This window comes from Rattus rattus, chromosome 1 (genome assembly GCF_011064425.1).
Source record: "Rattus rattus isolate New Zealand chromosome 1, Rrattus_CSIRO_v1, whole genome shotgun sequence".
NCBI classification, from domain to species: domain Eukaryota; kingdom Metazoa; phylum Chordata; class Mammalia; order Rodentia; family Muridae; genus Rattus; species Rattus rattus.
In genome coordinates this window covers 47,792,302-47,813,229 of record NC_046154.1, presented here as the reverse complement: position 1 = coordinate 47,813,229, position 20,928 = coordinate 47,792,302, and the positions used below count along the sequence as shown (strand labels likewise).

At 50.0% G+C, this 20,928-nt stretch overlaps 1 protein-coding gene across 6 annotated transcripts in view; it reads left to right on the top strand.

The window, feature by feature from the left end:
* Ssbp3 (single stranded DNA binding protein 3) overlaps positions 1–20,928 on the top strand; it is a 136,698-nt gene that overhangs the window by 87,324 nt on the left and 28,446 nt on the right. For 5 of the 6 annotated variants that reach the window (XM_032901037.1, XM_032901023.1, XM_032901066.1 and 2 more), the window contains one exon: positions 10,403–10,492. In XM_032901037.1, coding sequence (XP_032756928.1) covers positions 10,403–10,492 — 90 coding nt within the window. Of the gene's footprint in view, positions 1–10,401; positions 10,493–20,928 lie in introns of all 6 variants that reach the window. The other variant, XM_032901057.1, reaches the window with a different exon arrangement.

Sequence of the window (20,928 nt, the reverse complement as noted above, 5' to 3'; positions counted from 1 at the left end):
GGGGTTGGGGATTTAGCTCAGTGGTAGAGCGCTTGCCTAGCAAGCGCAAGGCCCTGGGTTTGGTCCCCAGCTCCGAAAAAAAAAAAGGAGGGGGGAAAAAAAAAAAAAAAAAAGGAAATGCTATGGCAGAGTTGAAACAGAGTCTGCTCAGTGCCCAGGACAGCCTAAGAGATGCGTTGGCGGGGCAGAGAAGTGGACATACCAAGTACAGTCCATGGCATCTGCATAAGCTGGTCACTAGCAAGATTTCCCTTGTGGTTGCAAGTGAGGGGACGAGAGAGGGAGGGTGGATGGGGGGGGGGATGATTAGTGCACAGCCTTTCATCATCCCCTGGCTCTGCTTCTCAGGCCCTGCATCAGCGGGCACATCGCAGGCCAGAGCAGCATGCCTGCCTCTAATCGGTGAGCAGCCAAGGAGTTCAGCATGTTCACTGCTTTCAGTGTATCTTTGTTGTCAGTGTCTCAGGGCGTCCCATGAAAGAGACACAGGTGGGAATCAGCCTGGTTTAGTGTTGAATTCTGGTTTATAATCTTTTTGTTCATCTTCTGGCCTAGAAAGTGAGATATGTTTGGTGGGTGTTGATGGAGAGCTAGGCCTTCTCTGGGAAGCTGGGAGGAAGTGGGAGAGCTTGCTGAGCAGAGAATGTGAGAGTACTGGCTCCTGGGTAGAGGGGTTGGCACCACCCCAGATGTGGTTAGTACCGGGGTGGGTCAGAGTAGGATGCAGGCTCGAGAGCTCAGTCGTTAGCCCCCTCTTCCCGCTATGCCCTCATTGTGTTTGTCAAGAGAGGTTGAGGGGGTAGGCATTCGATGGTGTATGGTAGTGTCTCTGTCTCCTTAAGCCAGCTCAGGGATTGCTCTGTGATGCTTATCTCTTGTACTCCAGCTGTGGACAGTGATCTCGGACTTGGCTCTGAGGACTTCACTGCAGTGGAGCACGTTGTCTGGGAGTGGGCCTCTGCCCACGCCCTGTCTACCATTTCCAGATGCCACAGCTGTTTGTAGCTTCTCTTGATTTGTATATGAGTCCCATATGAAAGTGACACTTTAGACAAGCCGAACAGAAGGTTCTTGATCAAGAACCCCAGGGCCTTTCTAAGTGTAAGCAACATTCTTTGCTTTGCTAAACTGGGCCAAGACCAGGAGAGACAGTGGGTCTCAGCAGTTCACTGAGAACTGGTTCCCTCTTTGCACTCAGTCTCTGAAACATGCCCTACATGTCTTCTGAAATGGGAAAAATGACAAGAGTTAAGTGTCCTGAAGTCACCCACACCACTCTTTGCCCCTGTAGTCCTTGGATGTACACTTTTCCAGGACAGTCGAAGTCTCTATGGTTGTCTTGAGAGGGAGATTGAGAGCGGTCTTTGCTGTGCTGACGTGACCCGTGACGAGGAGATGTGGGCTACCTAAGTCATTTATTAGCAAGTTCTCAGCAGTGGCAATAACAGCTTAAGACACTCTCAGTTCCTAGGTTGGGGTATGCCTAGGAACAGTGTGTCCTGAGATGTGTGGGGCGGTGTGCATGCACGTATGCGTGTATGTTGGAGCCACTGGGTATTTGGATGTGGGCTAGCAGTAAGCTAGAGGAACTGTGCAGCCTTGGGATTTGACCTTGTGGCTTCAGCACCTGCTCTCCATAGGCAGAACTTCTGCAGGTTTTTTTTTTGTTTTGTTTTTTTTTTTTGGTTTTTTTTTCTGAGCTGGTGAGCAAACCCAGGCCTTGCGCTTTCTAGGCAAGCGCTCTACCACTGAGCTAATTCCCCAGCCCCTTCTGCAGGTGTTTTATTCACCGAGATAATATTTACTGAGACAGCATCATCTCTGTGCTCGACAAACCACACCCACTAGTCCCTGAGAAGACAGCTGGCTAATTTAATAAGGAATTAACAGTCAGGTGGGAGGAGTGCAGTGATGAGGAATGCAGGGAAGATGAGGGGAATCTTCGGCTTATTTTCAGTTTATATATGGCACACCTGGCAGATTCCAGAAACCCTCCACAGAGAGCTTGACTGATAGCCTTCAGGCCAGGCTATATCCAGAACAGAAGCAAGAAGTAAACTGGTGGTTTGTGCTTGGTTCCTGATCCCTTCGCTTTGGGAGTAGACCAGCAAGCACTCTCTATGAGCCTCCTGAAAGCTGGCCAGGGTGAACTTTGTTCTAATTCTGCTGAACAGAAGTGTGGGGTCTCCTCACAGCCGATTACTACAGAAACAGAAGTTGAGACACATGGAATGGCTGTTTGGCTTCTAGGGAAACCCGTAAGTACCAGAGCTGTGGCCCTTCCTAAACACGCACACAAACACCATGGAGTCCAGCATTAGAGGTGTGAACATTGCCTTCTCCTCAGTGCCACTCCTTTTAGTTTGGAACCCTAAATAGTTGTAGACACTATTACAGGTGACAGGACCAGTCTCTTTGGTCTAGCCCAATACGGCCAGCCAAATAGTGTGTGACTAGGCTTTGAGGAAATTGGTTGGCCCAGTGTAGGGACTGAGAGGGATCCCTCACAATGTGAGCACTCACAGGGAAAGGCACCCAGGCCATGTGGGGTCTGTTGGTGGTGTGATGTTCTTGGCAGAAAGACTGAGATTTGGAATCTTATCACTTGGTGTGACCTCAGGGCTTGCCCCTTAACCCTGTCATTCTGTAAACCAAGAGCTTGGGGCTCTGAGAAGACCAGAGTGGCCTTATCCATGGTCCCCTGCCTGCTTCTGTCAGTCCCCATGGAGCCGAGCTGCAGGTGTTGGGCTCTTTTATGTCTGTCTGAAGATATGGTAGAGGGGAAGAAATGTGGACTTTGAAGTCAGATCCACCAGGCTTGAGTCTTAGACTGCTACTTCCTGGCCTGCTATGCAGCCTGGGGCAGGTCAGCTCGCTGAGCTCTACTTCTCTCTGTAACACAGGGAAGATAATACCTCAGCTGTAGGACTGTTGAGAGGATCAGAGATAAGCACATAAAAGGCCAGGCATTGGGAGGTGCCTGCTAACTTGTCAACTGTTGCTGTCTTGTATGTCACCTCCAGGGGAGAAGAGACTTAGCTAGGGGCCTGGAAGCCTCATCTACAGGCTCCTCACTCTGCAGCTTAGCGCCCGGTTTAGGCTTCTGCCCTCCTGCTCTGTTGATGAGTCTCCAGACAAGGCCCGCCACCTTCCACATCTCTGCCTCTGCAAGAGACAGGCCGTGCCTGAATTCTGGTCGGAAGAGCTGTCCACACTGGACTCCCGCCTGGCAGCTGGCTTGGAAGGCTACTCGACTGGACAGTGGCAGACACTGAGTGCCCAGCTCCTCGTGGTGCTGTTGGGTCCAATTTCCTTTGCATTGTGACCTACATCATTCTTTATTTGCTAAACCCTCTGAGTAGGCAGCAGTAATAAATCAATTAATGACTCCGATGAATCGTTTAATGGCTGACAAAACAACACTAAAGCCAACAGCTTGCATCTCTCCAGCAGTACCGAAGGACGCTGGTGGATGCAGGGCGGGGAATGAAGCAGAGACTGTTGGCGAGATTAGCCCAATTAGCTGTGCTTTGAAGGCTTAGGAGGCATCTGCTCAGCTCTGAGCTTGCAAGTGGGGGGTAGGGGTGGGGAGTGGGGCATGCTTGAGGAATGGCTGCATGAACCATGGTGGGCCACTCCTTGCGACTACCCAAGGCCAGGCAGGAGAGTTAAAGGATTCTAGTCCACTCTACTGTGCAGGAGAGACAGGGTGGGCCTTGGCTGCACCCCGGCGAAGCTTTGAGACTACATAGTCATTGTGTCACAGTAGAGGGTGAGGAAAGTGACTCTGAACCTGCTTTATTGAGTGCCAGCTGAGGAGGGGTGGGCTCCCATCCTTGAAAGATATGTGGAGGGCTTTGCCTTTAATAATTCCTTTTAAACTCGAAGCAAAAAGTTCCTAGAGGCAATGGCTTCTGTTCGTTGGGTACCTTGGTCCCGACAGGATTAAGTTGTCATTGGAACAGAGCTTGTATGCAGGTCCACGCCAGGGAATTTTCCACTCTGCAGGAGCAACTGCCAGCCTTCTTGTTAAGGAGCTGTCACTGGCCTACTATGACATGTTTGTGGTTGTAAGTCGCTCTTTAAGACAGCAGGCAGTGTGTGCATGTATGTATGTGTGTTTTGCTAATGGCATAGCCATCTTTTTAAGAAGAAAATGATCACTGTACAAAGAGCATGCTGTTGACTTACTGCATGGTATTCATCCAGGGCACTGCTCTGCCTCAGCCTCCCAGCCTCCCCAGTGTGCACCGACAGGCCAAGCTCTATATGGGTAGCCAATATAGCTACACTCACTGTGGGCTTGAGAGTTTCTGCCTAGGGCACACTGACTAGGGTCCAAGGCACAACCAGGTGGCATTAGCACCTGGGACTCCACCCCTTACAATGAGGCACCTTTTGATCCAGTTCCCAGGGTGGCCTGGTTCGTCCTAGGATAGGTGGGTCAGCCTGTGATACGGCGGCCTTCTCTCTTAGCCTGGGGAAGACAGTCTCTCTTTCTTTTGAAAAGGACTAATATGCCTTTCTCTTACCTTGTTCCTTTCCTTCCTTCATTCCTTTTTGCCTGTCTTGTAGCTCTTCTAAGGTGGCCACTGAAGGGAGACTACTTTAGAGCAGACGTCTCATCTGTCTTCCCTTCACTGCCCAACCCCTCCCGACATACCTGTGTGCTACTCTATGCATGGACTTTCCTGCTCACACTGGGCTCTGTGTCTGTGATTCCAGATATTTGACCGAGGCAGGAGGATTGCTTGAGCTCAGAAATAGGAATTCAAGGCCAGCCTGGGCAAGAGCGAGATCCTCACCTCATAAGTGAGCAAATATATCAAACTCCAAAAGCTCAGCCTATCTGACATTGTCCACTTCTGTATCAGGCTCAGAACCACCAATTCCTTAGCACCTGCTTTGCCCTCTTAGCAAGATGCCTTACCCGACAGCCCCAGCAGGGGCCAAGACTTCAGTTCTCTACCACAGAGAGCCAAGTGAGGGCATGTAAGGGGTACAGATGTTCCCAGTTCCTGGTGACTCAAAGGATTAGAGCTTAAATACAGACTTGTATTTCTCCATGGCTCCCAAAGAAGCTGGGACTTACCAAGACCAGGGGCAATGGAGTTAGCCCATTGGGGGGCCTGACTCAGGGCATTGCCTGTTCTGAGCCATACTACCCCAGATAGGTCTGATGTAGCCTGCATTTTCTTATGTGTAATGATAAGTTACTAAAGATCTGAGAGGGCCGAAGAGTACATTCTGGGCCTGGACAACTGTCGCCCTCCCATGTGAAGGAAGGTTAGGGAGAGGGAGCCCATGCCCACCCCTATCTGCAGATGGAGTGGGTCCTGGATAGCACTGTTGGAATCCCCACCTCCTCCCAAAGACACAGCAGGTGCCCATGCTGGGAGAGAGGGTTAAGATGTCAGCTGTTAATCTCTTGCAGGTATCATCTTTGAATTCTGCTGTCCTGTAAGGCCCTAGCTTGAGTGTCACCTCTTCCTTAAAGCCTCCCTGATCCCCCTAATCCCTGCTTTAGTGCCTGCCTGGAGTACCTTTCCATGTCCCTAAGTTCTCTGTCACCACAGCTCACTTCATCTTTTAGACCTTCAAGGCAAACACACACGTCTCCGGCCTAGGTGCAGTGCTGCCCACCGGAGTGTTTGCTGAGTACATCTGATACAGCCCAGCCCTGCAGCCCCTCTGTCTTTCTCCTCTTCCTTGCAGGCCACTTGCAAGTTAGGTCCACAGGCTCTTCCGAGGGATCTTACAAACATGGTCTCATTCCCTACTTCTTGGCAAAGGGCACTCACTCTCTGAAGTAGTTGACAGAGAGGGCCAAGTAGAAGAAGGTCAGCCTCACAGATTACCTAAGTCACAGAATGAATTGAGATTATTTGGTGGTTTAATGATCTGTTTGCTGTTTCTCATCATGAGCCAAAAAGTACAACGGTTTTTTGTTTGTTTTGGAAACTGTGGGGACTACTTTGAAGACTGGTACTTGGGTTTTCTGATTCTGAAATTGGATGTATGGGACTAAAGTTGAACCTAATTATTAACCATATAACCATAAGACTCAGTTTCCTTACAGAGTAAACCAGAAATGATAGCTTCTTAGGTTGCTGGGGCATAAATTCTTCCCATTCACCCCCTCCTGGTTTATGGGATCAGAATAAAAAGGTGCTTGCTTCTCTCGGATTTTTTTCAAAGACGCGCATGCCTTGGATCTGTGTCCCTTGGATCTTGTGGCCTGGCTGTGGCTGGTGGGCCTTTTCCACCCACACAGTAGCCTTTTCTTAGTTGCTTGCATAAAGGGCTCAGGTGGTACCTGTGTTGGCACCACGGCATTACAACCCTTGTATGCCAGGTGCTCATGCTTTGGAGGCCTGCCTGTCTTAGAAGTGAGTGGTTTGCAGCCAGAGCTAAGCCTTGAGGACCCTTGGTTCAGGGATCTAACAGTGCTCATGCCCAGGCTACCATAGGTGGCAGTAGGCAATATACTAGTTTCCTTTTGCTCTGTTACTTGTGAGCAACCCAGGGTAACCAGTTCTGGGACATAAATAAGGAAACTTGGTGCAATTTTATTCTGTTGTTGGTGCAAGCAGACGGGTTCACCCTCTTCCCAAATACTAGTGTTCTGCCTATTTGAAGCCAGATTCTCTGTTGCTGGGACTTGTTTCATTCACTAGTGGGTTTTTATCTTTTCATGTAGGTCAGCTCTTTGATTTCTCTGAGCTGCAGATTTTGAACGTGTTTCACCAAAATCATTGTCCTGTGGTCTGTGTGAGACTTCTTTTGCATATCATCAATGGCTACTGCTCTGGTCGTCACCTTTCTGTAGGATGTGGTATTTTCTCCACCCTTGGAATTCCCACTGTGCATCTTCAGCCTTCTCAATATTGCTGGGATGGGCAGGGCTACCTCAGGACTCTGTACAGACTCTTGGGACCTGGTTTTCCAGGAGCATCATAAGTCTCCTGCTCTACCCGGGGTGCACATCTACCAGGACCACACCTACTGTTGTCACTTTCATGTCCTGGCCACATCCAGGACACACCCGTTACCCCCTGCTGGTCAGGCCCTCTGCCACATGGCCAGCTTGAGTTTCAGTCAGGGAAGACTTGCAGTTGGTGGTTTCACACGTGGCTGTAGTGTGGCATGCCAAGGCCTACGTATTGGGCAGGGAAAGAGGGAAGGATTTGTAGAACAAGATACTATTTTTGCTGCCTTATAAATCAGTCAGGAGTTATTGGCTGAGCTGGGAGAGTCCAGAGTCCACCTGACTACTTATAAAAATAAATTATTTTATGGGGGCAGGCACTGCAGCAGCCATGTGAAGGTCACAGGACAATTAGGGAGAATTGGTTTTCTCTTTGCTCCATGTGGGTCCTGAGGATTGAACTCAGGTTGTCAGGCCTGGCAAAAGCACTTTTACCTGCTTAACCATATTAACCCCCCGTGAGTATTTGACTTTATTTATTTCCCCTAAACTTGATGGGCATAGATGTAAGACTCAATCCACTTAAGTACATACATATATTTGTATATGTGTTGTACATGCATGCTTGTGTGTTTTTTCCTCTGTCCATATGTTCATGCTACAGTGGGTGCCCAAGAAGATGGTCTGGGACCTAGAACCCATATGCCAGGGCTCAGAGAAAGACAGGTCTCTGGGTGCTTTTTGCTCTTTGAGCTGTGAGTGAAGAATTAGAAGCAGGGGGCTGACGCTCTGTTCTACACTCTGCAGGCAGCCTCTTCTTTCCAGTGTGTGTGAGCCAGGATGGGCAGAGCTTAGGAAAGGGAGTCCACACATGGGAAGGAACCTGACTCAGACGGGAGAGGTCCTTCCAACCTTGACTTGTGTGTGGTTGTTGCCTCTCAGGCAGCCATGCAGCCTGGTGTGCTATAGCCCTGGAGAATGTGCCAGGGCTTTGGGTTTGTTGAGAAAACTCACACGAGATGCTTTGTTGAGTGCCTTAATGGAACTCTCAGTGCTTGAAACCACAGGGAGAGGCCACTTCTTAGCAGGCCTGAAAGGTCTGGCTCCAAGGTGGTCAGGTTTGAGCAGGTCCTAGAGTATTAACGTAATCATTTATTGAACACTTGCTGTATGCCTCACCTTGTGCTGGGTCATGGGCGTAGGCAAGCAGCTCCTGTGGTTAAGGTGTGGGAGGGTGAGGGCAGATCAGTTACAGCCTGGGTCCCCTTGGTGAAGGTCTGTAATAGTTTGTCCTGAGCCCTCTGCAGTCTCTTAGCAATTGCCGATCAGCACCAGTTTCTGCTTATCCATCCTTTTATGTCTCCATTTTTGCACCAGCTAAAGCACAGTGAGCGCCTAGGCTTGCCTGCTGGGGAGGCGGAACAGGATAGAAATCACCTCCTGGCTTCCTGCCTCTTCCTCATGGTTAACCTGGTTGCCTTTGTTGTCTTCCATTGGAGATGGTGAAATACTGAGAGTTACACCATCCATTTAATTAGGACCATAGTTGTCCTGGCCTGTGTCATACACCCCAGATCCCCAGAAACACAAACACACACACACACACACACACACTCACTCTCTCTCTCTCTCTCTCTCTCTCTCTCTCTCTCTCTCTCTCTCTCTCTCTCTCTCTCCTGAATTCATGGTAAGCCATATTTGAAAGGGCATCATCAGTATATTCAGTCTTTCATTTAAAAGTTTATGACCACCTACCAATTGTAACAAATACCTCAATATGTAAAAAACCATATACCCAAATAACAAATTGAAAGTAGCACTACAGTTGTTAGGGCAAGGCACTTCGAAATGTAGTAATTCAGAATACCAAAGATATACCCCATCAAGTTAGCAGTGACTCCAGGTCTGCTAGTCAGGGGTTAATTCATGCTGTTGGTGAAGGATGAGGCTCCTTTTCTGGAGGAACCCGAGAGATACATGGAAGTTTATCTTAGCCTCCATCTCTTAGTGTTCTTTTGCTCCTGGTGCAGAGAAGTAATTGTTGGCTGTTCCAAAAAATTACAACTTAATCCCCTAGGCAGGAGATTTTCAATAAGTTCAAGGTCAGCCTAGTCTAATTGTGAGTTCTAGGCCAGGTAGGGCTGTATAACTAGAGAGAATATATTTCATACATGGAACTCTTAGCCACAATAACACAACTTATGCCTGAGCCGGCTGACTCCCCCTCAGATCCTTTCCCAGGTATAGGCAGGACTGGGTGTGGCAGGACTTGCTCCCCCTCTCGCCCTCCCCATGGCTGTAGACTGGGGTTGCAGATGAAGGCCAGCAGTATTTGGGGTTAGGCAGAGTCTCCTTAGGGAGGTTCTGTCAGCCTTCATTTTGAAAATGAAAACTAGCAGCTAGTTCATTCTCTTTACCTGGGGTCTGCCAGGTAACCACTGTATTCCCCTACTGGATCAACAGAACGTTCCCTGCCTGCAGACCTCAGTGCCTCCCAGCACTGGTCCTTACACTCCTACCATGGAGGTTGGACAAGACACACAATCATAGGCCAGTAGCCATGGCCATTCCACATAAACAACAGCGCTCACTCGGTGTTTGTGGGAGTCCATACTTCTCTTTCATGTCAAGGAGAGGAAAGCAGTGACCTCCTGGACTGAGGAGAGGGACCAGTGTGTGGAAGTTTAGCTTGCACAGGAGAAGCAGGGAGCACACTCTGCTTAGAGGCCCAGACTGTGACTTCTGTAAGGCAGAGCTTTGGCCTCTCAGCCTTAACTTTGCACATTTAAGAACAGAGTCAGGCACAGACATGCTGACCACACAAACAGGTTGGGCACAAGTGTTAGAAGGTGGCCAAGTGGGACATCTGATATCTGGCCACCCCTGGGAAGCATTTGTAGAGGCAGAAGTGCCAAGTAGATGCTGAGACGGCAGGATTCAACAGGAAATAGAGGCCATCTCCCATGGTGTAACTCTACTTGTACTAAGAGGCATGTAGGACCTGGTGAGGGTCAGAACACGTGTCCTTCCAACTAGTCTGGATATTCTCTTAGTGGCCCGTCATCTATCAGTAATATTTATTGACTTGCTCTGTGTAACACGTCAGTGATTTGGAGAGGGTACCACTGTTTATGAATTGGTCCCCTTACTTCTTAGAGCAGCTGGTGGAAAGTCAAGATATGTTATCAACATATACACCGTGGATTGACTGCACATCACCGCTCTGCCAGACTACAGGAGTACTTTTGCTTTGTCCCTGCAGTGTGCCTAAATGTAGACATCAGCCTCTGCCTCTCATTTTAGAGATGAAGCAGTGGGGACCCAGAGTCCATGGCTTGCCCGGTGAATAACCCCTCTTCAGGGCTTTGTATAGAAAGTGGCCTTTGAGGAGGAAGGGTCTGTTTGGGGGCAGGGACCAAAAGCTCTCTGTGCAGTTGGATGTTTGCCGCTGACCTCCTCGTTCTGTCTCCACAGAGTGCAGCAGCTGCCCCAAGTCCTGTGCTTGGCAACATTCCCCCCAATGATGGGATGCCTGGAGGCCCCATCCCACCAGGTTTCTTTCAGGTATGTGCTGCCCCGGGGCCCTGTGCTGGGCAGGCAGGGAGGAGAGGACAGGAAAAGCAGCTCTGTTTGCCATGGTTTAAATACAGTTGCTTTATGCTGGTTGAGGCCCTGCACTCGTACCTTGTCCACTTCTCCAAAAGCTGCAGAGGGGAAGAAAGCTCTGAGAAGATGTCTCCTTCCAGGCAGGCTGTGGCCCTGCCCTTCTGTCCACCCTGGTGTTGGGGGAGGTCAGTGCTTCCAGGCCACTGTGGGGTTTGTTTTATAACAGAAGCTGTATTCTTTGTCTTCCCCGTTTCTAATGAGTAAACTGTCCTTTGTTTCTGTTCTGTTGCTCCTGTCTTCACCATTGTTTACTTTTCCTGTCCAAACTTCAAACCTTAGGCGTAACTAGAAAAACAAAAGCCCCAGCATCCTGGCATGCCTCGATGTCCTTTCACTTTGGTTAGCCAGTGATTTTTTCCGAGTGCGATCACAAGCATCGTCCCACAAGCATTGCTCAATGGCATCTGGGCTGGCACCCTGCCCACCTTAGGCAAGATCGGATCCCACAGTGAGGGGAGCCCCACCTTCTCTACAACACACCTTGTTGGTCTTTCAGGCAGGGGTAGGGGTCTGGGAGGTGTGAAATCACTTCGCTCTTTTGTCAGGGTTGGGTGTGGCCTCCACACCTTCTTTTCCATCCCCTCCCTTCCCTTCTGGTGCTCATGCCTCCTCAGCCAGACTGGGGCTACGGAGTGCTGCCTTGGAGTGCCATTGGAATGCTGTCAGCCTTAGCCTGCTCTGCAGGCTGTGAGAGGGAGCACTTGGGAGGCTTTCCTGTTGCGGCTCTTGATTGTGACATCGCCAGTTCTTTCAAACCTGTCCTCACTGAGTTTGAAAAGTACTTGATTGTCCATACCTTCTGAAGGATAGGACTCCCAGACAATGTTGGGAAGAGAATTCTCAACAGAAAGCCCAGGTAGGAATGCAGAGGTGGAGCAGAGGGCCCCATGCACAACGTCAGGAGCAAAAATAGGATTGACACCCTATGGGAACGATAGGGCTCTGCTTCCTCTTTCCTGGGAGTCACTTCCGTTTTGCAAGATTGCATATTTTAGTTCACAGTAAATCTGGGAAGAGGAGGGTTAGGGCACATACGTATCAAAAAGAAGGACATTGGTGACATTTGCTCACTCCATAAAACAGAAGTATCTGACTGCTCATCAGTGGGCAGCGAGAAGAGAGATACAGGGTGACAGTTCAGGGCATCAGATGGCCACACATGTATCTGTGTGTGATGCCAGCGTGCCACCAAAACTGGGGCCATGTCCAAGGTATGGAGATTGGAGTCCTGGGGGTAAGACTGCAGACTGAGTTAGAGAGGCTGACAGGAAGCAAGAGCTTAAACTCCTGGGACCTGTTGCCCTAAGGAAGGCCAGAGCTGTGTTGTTGCTCACCTTTACCTGAGGGGCAAGGATCTGGCGGGCTCCCCCACTGTTGTTCTGCTCAGTGGGAGATCTTTCTCCGGTTGACGTGGTGTCCTGATACAGTACAAGCATGGCTTCTCCGACTGGCCTACAGAGCCCAGACAGATATCACAGCTGCCTGTATGCCTTTGTTCTGCGTTTTCTTAAGGATAATTATGGCCTCCAGGTACCCACTACAGGCTGCTATAGTGAGAGACAGAGGGTAGACAATTGTAGATTGTGTTTGTTTGCACAAATTAAATAGTTTCTGTAAAGTTTTGTTTTTATTTTATGCAGATGGGTATTTCGCCTGCATAGACGAATGTGTTCTGTATATGTGTCTGATGGCAATGGAGGTCTGGACACAGTCCTGGGTCCCTAGAACGGGAGTCATGAATAGTTATGAACCACCTTGTGGGTGCTGAAAACTTAACCTGGACCCTGTACAAGAGCTCTCAACGGCTGAGCTATCTCTCTAGTTAATGCCAATTGTATTTTTAAAAATAGGCCATTGACTTCTATTTTGGCTTGAGCCTAGGAGAAGGAATGGGTCTGCATGATATGTGGGCAGCTCCCAGCTTCCTGCTTTGCTGTAATCTTCCATGGTTAAGTTCTAATTCCAGTCATACTTTGTGGATCCCTCCCCTATGACGTTTAGGGGTGTGTGGTCAGATAGCCCAAACTGATTTCTGCCCTTATTTAGCCACTGCCAGCCACTGTTAAACAGAGGTATCGTTTAGACTCTTGCCTTGAGATCATCTCTGTTCCCCAGGCAAGGTGCACTGCCAAGGGTTGGCTGGATCATTCAGGAAGGTTCTGCTTCCCGGGCCTTTCTGCTCTCTCACAGACTGAGCAGTTCGGGTTTCTTATTCCCCAGCATTGTAGCAGTAAAGGGCAAAACCACTTTGGCTCCCAATGGGTCGCACTCGCCAACAAGCATCCTTCCACCATCAGTCAAATGAAGGAGGTAGGGGTAGGCCAGACACTCTGAGTGGGTGCTGGCTTTCCATGATGCTGATCACTTGGCCTAGACCCCTGCAAAAAGAAAAGGCATCTCTCTATAAAGGAAGAAGTGACAGCCCATTTCCGGAACAGATCATCTTGACAGAAATATTAGCGATTGATTGCGGCCCTTCACTATTCTCAAGCAGCCACTCTGATACTGGAAGGAAAATAGAGATAATATCAAGCATTTTATCTGGTGTCAGCAATTGTACTTCTTCCTTCTTGGCTGCAGCCTGGACAGGTGGCTGGGCCACAAGAGGGCTGTGTCCTGGGAAGGCAGCCCTGGTGGCTGGGCCAGCTTTGTCCAGCCTGTGTCCTGTGGTGTCACAGACCTTTTCCAAGTCAGAACTGTAATACCAGTTGGTCTTAAATTTAGAAACCAGTAGGGCCTCCAAGGATGGTCATGAGGGAACAGCTGACTCCTGCCTATGGAGGCGCCTCAGGAAATATCACACAGGACTTCCTTAGGCTTCTGACTACCATGCAGGATGGTTACTCGTGGAGTTAGATTGGGCCAACAGTGCAAGAGGCCCTGTTTGCTATCTTCACTTTGGGTCTAGGTTTCTGAGATGGGCAGTGCCTGTCTAGGCCTCTGGAGTGGTGTGAGATATGTGTGGTCATCTGTATACCGACCCAGTGACACTTCAAGTTTGGAGATACTCTGAGGCTTTTGGAGGCCTTGCAGAGTCTAGCCAGGATGGTTGAACTCTGATCCTTGTTATTTAAAAAGAAAAAGCCCTAAGTATAGCAGCTGTAGCACCTGGCAGGCAAGCAGTAGAGTGGGACACAGCACATGTCTGAACCAAGTTTATTGTGGTGCTCGTGGTACAGGACAGAAGCCTAGCCTGCTCTGAAGTGTCAACCTGGAATTTTGGCCACTTGAACTCTGACCAAAGGCTGCTTGGGCATTTAGGACTGGCAGTCTGGAGAAGGGCACAGAGGGCTTAGCCATGTGCTGGCCGAGTGACCTTGGGCCAGGGCTCCCCATTGCTGGCCCTAGATTTTCTTATCAATAGATGGTACAGGCTGGACTAGATAGTCATCCAACTTTGATTTTCTACATTAAACCCAGATGGACTTTACATAATCAGGCAGTGGCATTTCCCCCTCACAGCTTAACTCAGGCTACACATCTGGAAAGTGGGTTGGCCTTGGCCAGGCATACTGGTCTGGCTAGGTCCCTGAGTTTCTTAGCCCCAAGGGGAGATTCTCCAGCAAAGATCTCTAGGTCTAGAACTGGACAGTTGCAGGACAACAGGGGTCACAGAGTAGAGCACTGGGTACAGCCTGTTTCTGTTCTTGTTTTATTGTTGAATTCCATTACTAATTGTCAGTTGTGTTTTAAGCATGCAGCTTACTTTCCTTGAGTTGAGTGATCCTGCCAGTGAGGCAGAACTGGTCAGGAGAGGAGACTTAGAAAGGTGAAGGACTGCCCTACACTGTCCAGTGTATAAAGTTTGTACTCAGTCCAACCGCTGGCTCCCCATGTCCTTTCTCAGACCACTGAAGCCCAAGTGTAGGTGTCTCCTGATTGTCTAAGACAGGAAGGATGACTGTCTTCTTGGGGTTGCCCAGGAGCCTAGTGGCAGTGCTGAGTGCAGCAGAGGAGCGGCACGAGCACGGAGCACATTCTAGTGTGCTAGTCCAGCCTCTCACTCAGCGACTGCACATGGAGTCTTGAGAGGAGGGAGAAGGGAACTGGTCCCATTGGGGACCGGCAGAGGTCATAGGGATAGACGTTGTGTCTTCTGTAGATCAGTCCTGGGCTAGCAAGGGAACCAACTCCTTTTATCAAAAGCTCAGCTGTGGAGACAGTGATGATGTGTCCCAACACCCATCCCAGCAGGCCCCCCTTCTACCCCATTCTCATTCCCATCTGTGCCCAATGCCCTGTAAATAGGCTGATCTCTGCCCTAGTTACAGGGACAAGGGACAAGGGCAAGATACAGGGACGAAACACTGTACACAGCCTGGAAGGTAGAGAACAAGGAAAAGGAAGGAAGAGATCTACAACCCAGCCCTTCTCCTGCAGACTCAGCTGTGGGCTCCGCTCTCCAGAGACGCAGCCTCAGAAGGCTCTGCTGCTTGCTGATGTCCTGCCAAACGGTAGAGACAGCCTTGTCTTGTGAGGCTCCAGCCTCCGATCCTGAGTCCTTGAGGGAATAGAGAGAAGCGAATTTGAAGCTTTGTGGAGAAGGCAGTTGTGCCATCTGCAGATGTTATGGTGAGGTAGTGAGCTGACTGACTGATGATGAGAGTAAGCAGTCACAAACAGGATGCCCAGTGGAGAGCTTGGGAGGGGAGATATGTCCAGGGAGGTCAAAGCCCTGCTGACCTGAATGCACTGCTGGTGGCAGTGGGTTGGCTCTAGGAAAGTCAATGCTGTCTACAGCCTTCTTCAGAAGAAAGAGGAGAACAGAGGTGTGTGAGGGATGGGGGTGCACGCAGGCCATTCCTCCAGCCAGAAAGCTGCTAGACAGGCACTTCTGCCGACCACTTCAAGTCTAGGGGTTAGAGAAAGAATTAAATCCTGGTTTCCTGATTTCTGAAACCTATTACTAACCAGGACTTGCTGTCAGGACTAGGAGCCAATGAGAAGAAGGGAGGCAAGGAAGTGGGCAGGAACCAAACCCATGAGTGTCAGACATGTCCCTATGGTTGAGGAATTCTGGTGATCACTACCAGAAGGAGCTATAGACAAGAACCTGCCCAGGGACTCAGTCTAGCAAAGGCCATAAAGAGAGACGTCATGGTGAGACATAGAAGCACAGGCTAGGCTTAGACAATGCTGGGCGGTTTGGGGGCAGGAATTGGGTGTATAGTAAATAAACACCTCCTGCCCCTTCAGCCCCCTTTTTGCCTGTCCTGGTTGAGCTCAGGCCCTTCCTGGTGGGAGCTCTCTGGCCTTTTTGAAGTTGGGGGAAAACATTCTCCCAGAAGAGTTAGCTCTTCCTGTCTTCTAGGATTGCATTGTTTTAGAAGGTAGGCCCCAGAGCCCAGCATGGCTGCAGCACAGATGAGGGAGCGCTAGGGAGCCAGACAGACAGACGGTTCTGGACAGCATAGGATTGTGGCTTCTGTATGAACTACTAATCTTTCCAGTCATTGCTCCCTCCTCCCCTTCACCCAGGCCCCACCCCCTCACCCCAGGCTCTGCCCAGTCTGTTGTCCATTGATTTAAGGCCCACAGGTGCTCTCTGAGCCCTGGTTCCCCTGCCCCCAGCTTCTTACCAGGTGCAGTCATCTGCTTCCAGACTGACAGAGGTGAGCCAGTTACTGCTAAGAAGGGTTAGGGATAAAGTGTTCCAGCTGCTGGGCCCAAGTCTCAGATGGGGGTGAGGTCCTTCCTACTCTACCCCTACCTATTCAGTCAGTGTGCTCTGGAAGCAACTAACTTCCCACCTCTGGTTATTGCGATGGAAGCTGACTACAGGGCAGAAAACTGAAGGGCCCCCACTCTCACTCCAAGAGCTATGTACCCTGAATTGAATCTAACCCTACTGACAAATTCTTGGGTGTCCTTCGAGAGTCTTCCTACCCACACCAGGACTTATTGTCCTTCGGTTTAGTGACGGAGCCTTACCACCACTCACCTTTCCTGGGCACCATCACCTCCTCATAGGTCTCTGTTCACCCAGTGGCCAGCCTGGTGCCTTATGTCTGCCCAGGGGCAGATGACTGGCACCAGGGCTCCTAGCAACCATGGACAAGAGGTTATTCCTGATGTGCCAGGCTGCCTGAGTGACTGGTGGGGCCTTGGCTGGTATGCCTGCCCAGATGCATGTGTTTGGACAGGTTTGTGTCTGCACACTCCAGCTGCCCCCACCCCAGTGTGCACTCCACATGTAGCGCCGTGACTCTCACTGATGAAATGGATAGTTGCACATAAATCAGTGTCTGCTGCCCCGTTAGCTATGCATCAGCAGTCAGCGCCTGGGAGACTTGCTCAGTAACAAAGCCCCTAGTGTCTCTGCAGGCTGCGACTGCCCCCTAATGCAGAGCCAACCCCACACCATGGAGCCCTGCTGGTTGTCTGCAACAGCTCTCTCCTTCCCAAACTGGCAGATGCTCAGACAGAGCTGGACACTGCTCTTTGCCTATGGTGGGCCTTACCTCTCAAGCTGTAAACTTCAGCATTTATGCTTCTAGTGCTGGGAGGACCAGTGCCAGCTGCTGCTGACCCGGGGCTGCTTTCTCCTCCCCTTTTTGGACTTGCATTCTTATTTGGGTTTCTTTTAGCATTGAGTCTTCTTTTCTGCCTCTGAGAGCTACTGCCCTATGCTGCCAACTGCCTGACTATATTTCCTTTCCCCAAATAAGAGTCACGTTTGCAGGTGCTCACATTTGTGGGACTAGACTGTTGGGACTCTCTAGCCAATGCAAGGGTAACTCTGCCTGTCCTGCTGTCACATCAACAAATTGTGAGATTTTTCTCCTTTACAAAAAGGAGGTCAGATTCACTGAGTCCTTGTAGCAGAAAGGGTTTGAGGAAGAGAATTCTAGTAGAGTCCTGTGCAGTACACAGTACACATGCCTCTGCACAACCCAGGTCAGGACGGCCCCTGGGTCAGTCATAGTAGATGTCCTTCCCTGGGAAGACCTAAGCCTGGGGTCTGGGATAGGATTAGGAAACAGCTGAGCCATCTAATAATATATTATGAGGACTTGGGACATGGTAGGACCCACCAAGTGAGTTTCAGGTGTGCGCCCCATTTCTGTCTGAAGGCCCTTACTTCCCTAGGCGACTTTGCTAAGCAGAGTTCCATCCAGACACGAAGACCTTGACAGCAATGAAACGTTTAGCCCAGACCCACCGAGCTTCTGTGAGCTTCATCCCAAAAAAGCCCCATCTCTTGCTAAGACTTAACTGGTGGTTAATGAGGCTGGAGTATTAGGGGCAGGCACGGCTCTCATGAACTGCCAGCTTGGTGCTAGATGTTAAGCTAAGCTCTTCTAGCAGATGATGACAGTGCAGGGCAGGTGTGGATGGTCACTGTTAGGCTAGGAACAGCGAGTGGCTGTGAGCAGGGCGTTGGGAGCATCGGGGCTTTCCTCACCTAAGGTGCTGTAGGATTCCTGCTGTCTGTTTCTGTCTGTACTGGAGGGGGGCAGGCTAGACACAGATGCCTGATGTCCAGTGCTGTTTGCAGTGCTGCTGGGAGATGAGGAGCAGCCTCAGATCCATGCTGGCAGGGGCCTGGGGAGCATGCAGTTCCCTTTGAGCCAGGCAGGTGCACAGCCCCACCCCCTCCTTCCTCTATGAAGGGGCTATTTTCCTGGTGGCTAGGGTTGCTCCAAAAATTCAGTGAACCTCTCTGAACCTCAGTTGCCACATCCCATATTTGGGGTGGATGGGATATCCATGAGTCCTCAGGACTCTTGTGGAGAATCTGTGATATGCCTGTGCTAGGTACCTGGTGAGCACTTTACCTACCAGCACTTAGATGGTTCCCGTGTGTCTTGGGGCCACTTTATTCTCCAAGTTTCCTACCTGCTTTTAGTGTATTCTTTTGGCAGAAGAGCATCTTGAAGCTCAGTACAGCCTTTATGACATTACTAAGGTTCATGATTCTCCAAATCAACTATCCTGTCAACACTTAACAAGAGTTGGTTCTGGTGAAACACCAATTCCATTTGGCCCTTTAATGAGGCAGCTTCCTAATCTCTTGCTCAAGTCTGCCCACTTGACTTATTCCCTTGACTTTAGCCATTCTGACTCCTTGTTCTTTGGTCTAGCCCCTAACAGGAGTCTCTATGGGAAATGAAGGCAGACAAGTAGGTTGTGGGTTCAGGAGTTTCTGCTTCTGCTCTTAGCAGTCTTGTTTGGATGAACTTAATGGAGACCTACTCTCGGACCCCAGGGACGACATGGAGTTCTGTCAGCAGAAACTGCCGGAGCACCTTTGAGTTTCATTTCTCCCCTGCCTATAAAACAGCCTACTTCATCAGCTCTGAATTACACCAGAGAGCATGAAAATGGTTGGAAATTTTACAGGATTCCTTTCCAGAGGCCAGCATGTAATCATTTCGTCATGTAGCACACAATCGGTCAATGGCCTTTGGCCTGGCCATAGTGGGTACACTTGTCCACTGCCGTCATAGACTGCCATGTTCGGTGCTCTTCCACAGTGTCCTTACTCATAAAACTCCACACTGCCTAGTACAGCACCCAGAACCCTATCTGCTCTGTCCCTGACAACCTCACACCATTGGTAGACCAGCTCTTGGTCTCCAGGGTGAGGATCAGCTCTCAGGTCTGGTCTCTGTGCTTCCATCAGTCTGAATTCTTCTCCCAGCTGCTGAGTTCTTTTCTAGGAGTGAAGGCTCTTCATTCTCAGGTCAGTATTCAAGAAGCCTTTGACAGAGTCTGGCCCTATCTTTGCTCCAAGATCAAAATGGACAAACCCAACATCTAGCCAAGTTCCTCTTCCTGAAGGTAGCTTTAACTAATACAATAGCTGTGGAGTTGTAGGAAGAGTCAAAGAGTCTAGAAAAGCGGCCTTATTTTCTGAGTCCTGGTCCCCATAACATTAGAGGTAGTGGATGTGAGAGGCACAAAAGGAAACCACACCAGGCTTGCCTGTTCTTCTGTGGAAGAGCCTTGTTCCAAGTGGAATTCTTGAGTGGGTAAGAGGGGAAAAGACAGGGTGTCCCTGGAGAAGTCTGGGGGTGGAGAGGATCATGAGTGCCAGCTTCACATATTAGCAGCTGCCTCGCGGTGATAGCTGGCTCCAGCACTGACCCGAGTACTTGACTCTTGGCACCACAGACTTGAGATTGTCTTCAGGCATATTAGGATCTTCACAGGCACAGAGGCCAGGCTCCTCCCATAACCCTGGCTTCTTTCACTACCCCAGTCACTCCTTCTGCCAAAGTTCTCCAGGGACTATGTCGGTTGCCCACATGGCATTGGACCCGATATCTCAAACCTGTACATTTCCAGAGTTCTGGCATTTACCGGCCCAAGCCTGCTGCTTCACCCTAACTGAGAAGAGAATAGAGTCCCAAGTCATCTCAGCATGTCGGAAAGGGAGAGGCTTGAGAAACCACACTGATGGAGCAAACCACACTGATCACTTCTGGGGTCTGCTGTTTGGTAGGCGTTGGAGGCTGAATTCTGGGCATTTTGGATTTGTGGCTTCCGGGGCCTGGTTACCTGCTTCCTGGTTGGCTATGAACAATTGTGGATTGTCTGTTGAGCTGTGCAGTGTTACTGGAAGAGCTGTGTGCACAAGTGTGTAGAGGACTTCAAGCAGAGCAGGATTCTCTGGGTAGATGAGGCCATGCCTCTTTAACATGCACCTCACCTCCACTGTGCTGTTGCGATTAACAGCAGAGCAGAACTAGCAGGCAGGGTGGAGGCCGGCAGGAGCCAGCTGCATCAGTAACACTGTCCAATTGCAGAGCAAATGATAGTTTTTAGGGGGGGGGGAGCAGATTGCTCTGGCAAAGCAGGAATATCCTCCCTGTATCCCAAGGAACTGATGTAATTTACTATCAGGGTCCGTCTCTGATGCCCACACATTCCCAGAACACGTGACTTTGCAATGAGCAGAAGGGAGAACACCTGCCATCAGGTCCCTCTTAGAAGCCCTTGGGGATGAGACTTTGTGTGGGAACCTTGACCTGGCCAGTGCTGTGGCAGATCCCATCAAGGTCACAGAGCCTGCTCACAGGGGGAAGATAATGGCTTTCTTCCATCCCCATGACAAGAGATGGAAATTAGCACCCTGGACAGCTGTTAGCTCAGGATTTTCCCCCATGGCCACAGTCCTGATTTCTGACTTGAAAAGAAGTAGAGAAGCATCATGAGAAGAAATGGACGTGCGATCCTCAGATAAGCCAATCTTAATAGTAACTTCCTAATAGAAGCTCCCATAGGTTAGACTTCCTCCGTCCCAGGCCCAGGTCCCTGCCTTTCTGCAAGCATACATATCTTTTCCTGAACCGGGGCTGTCTAGGCATCCTCTGCGCCCAGACTGCCAC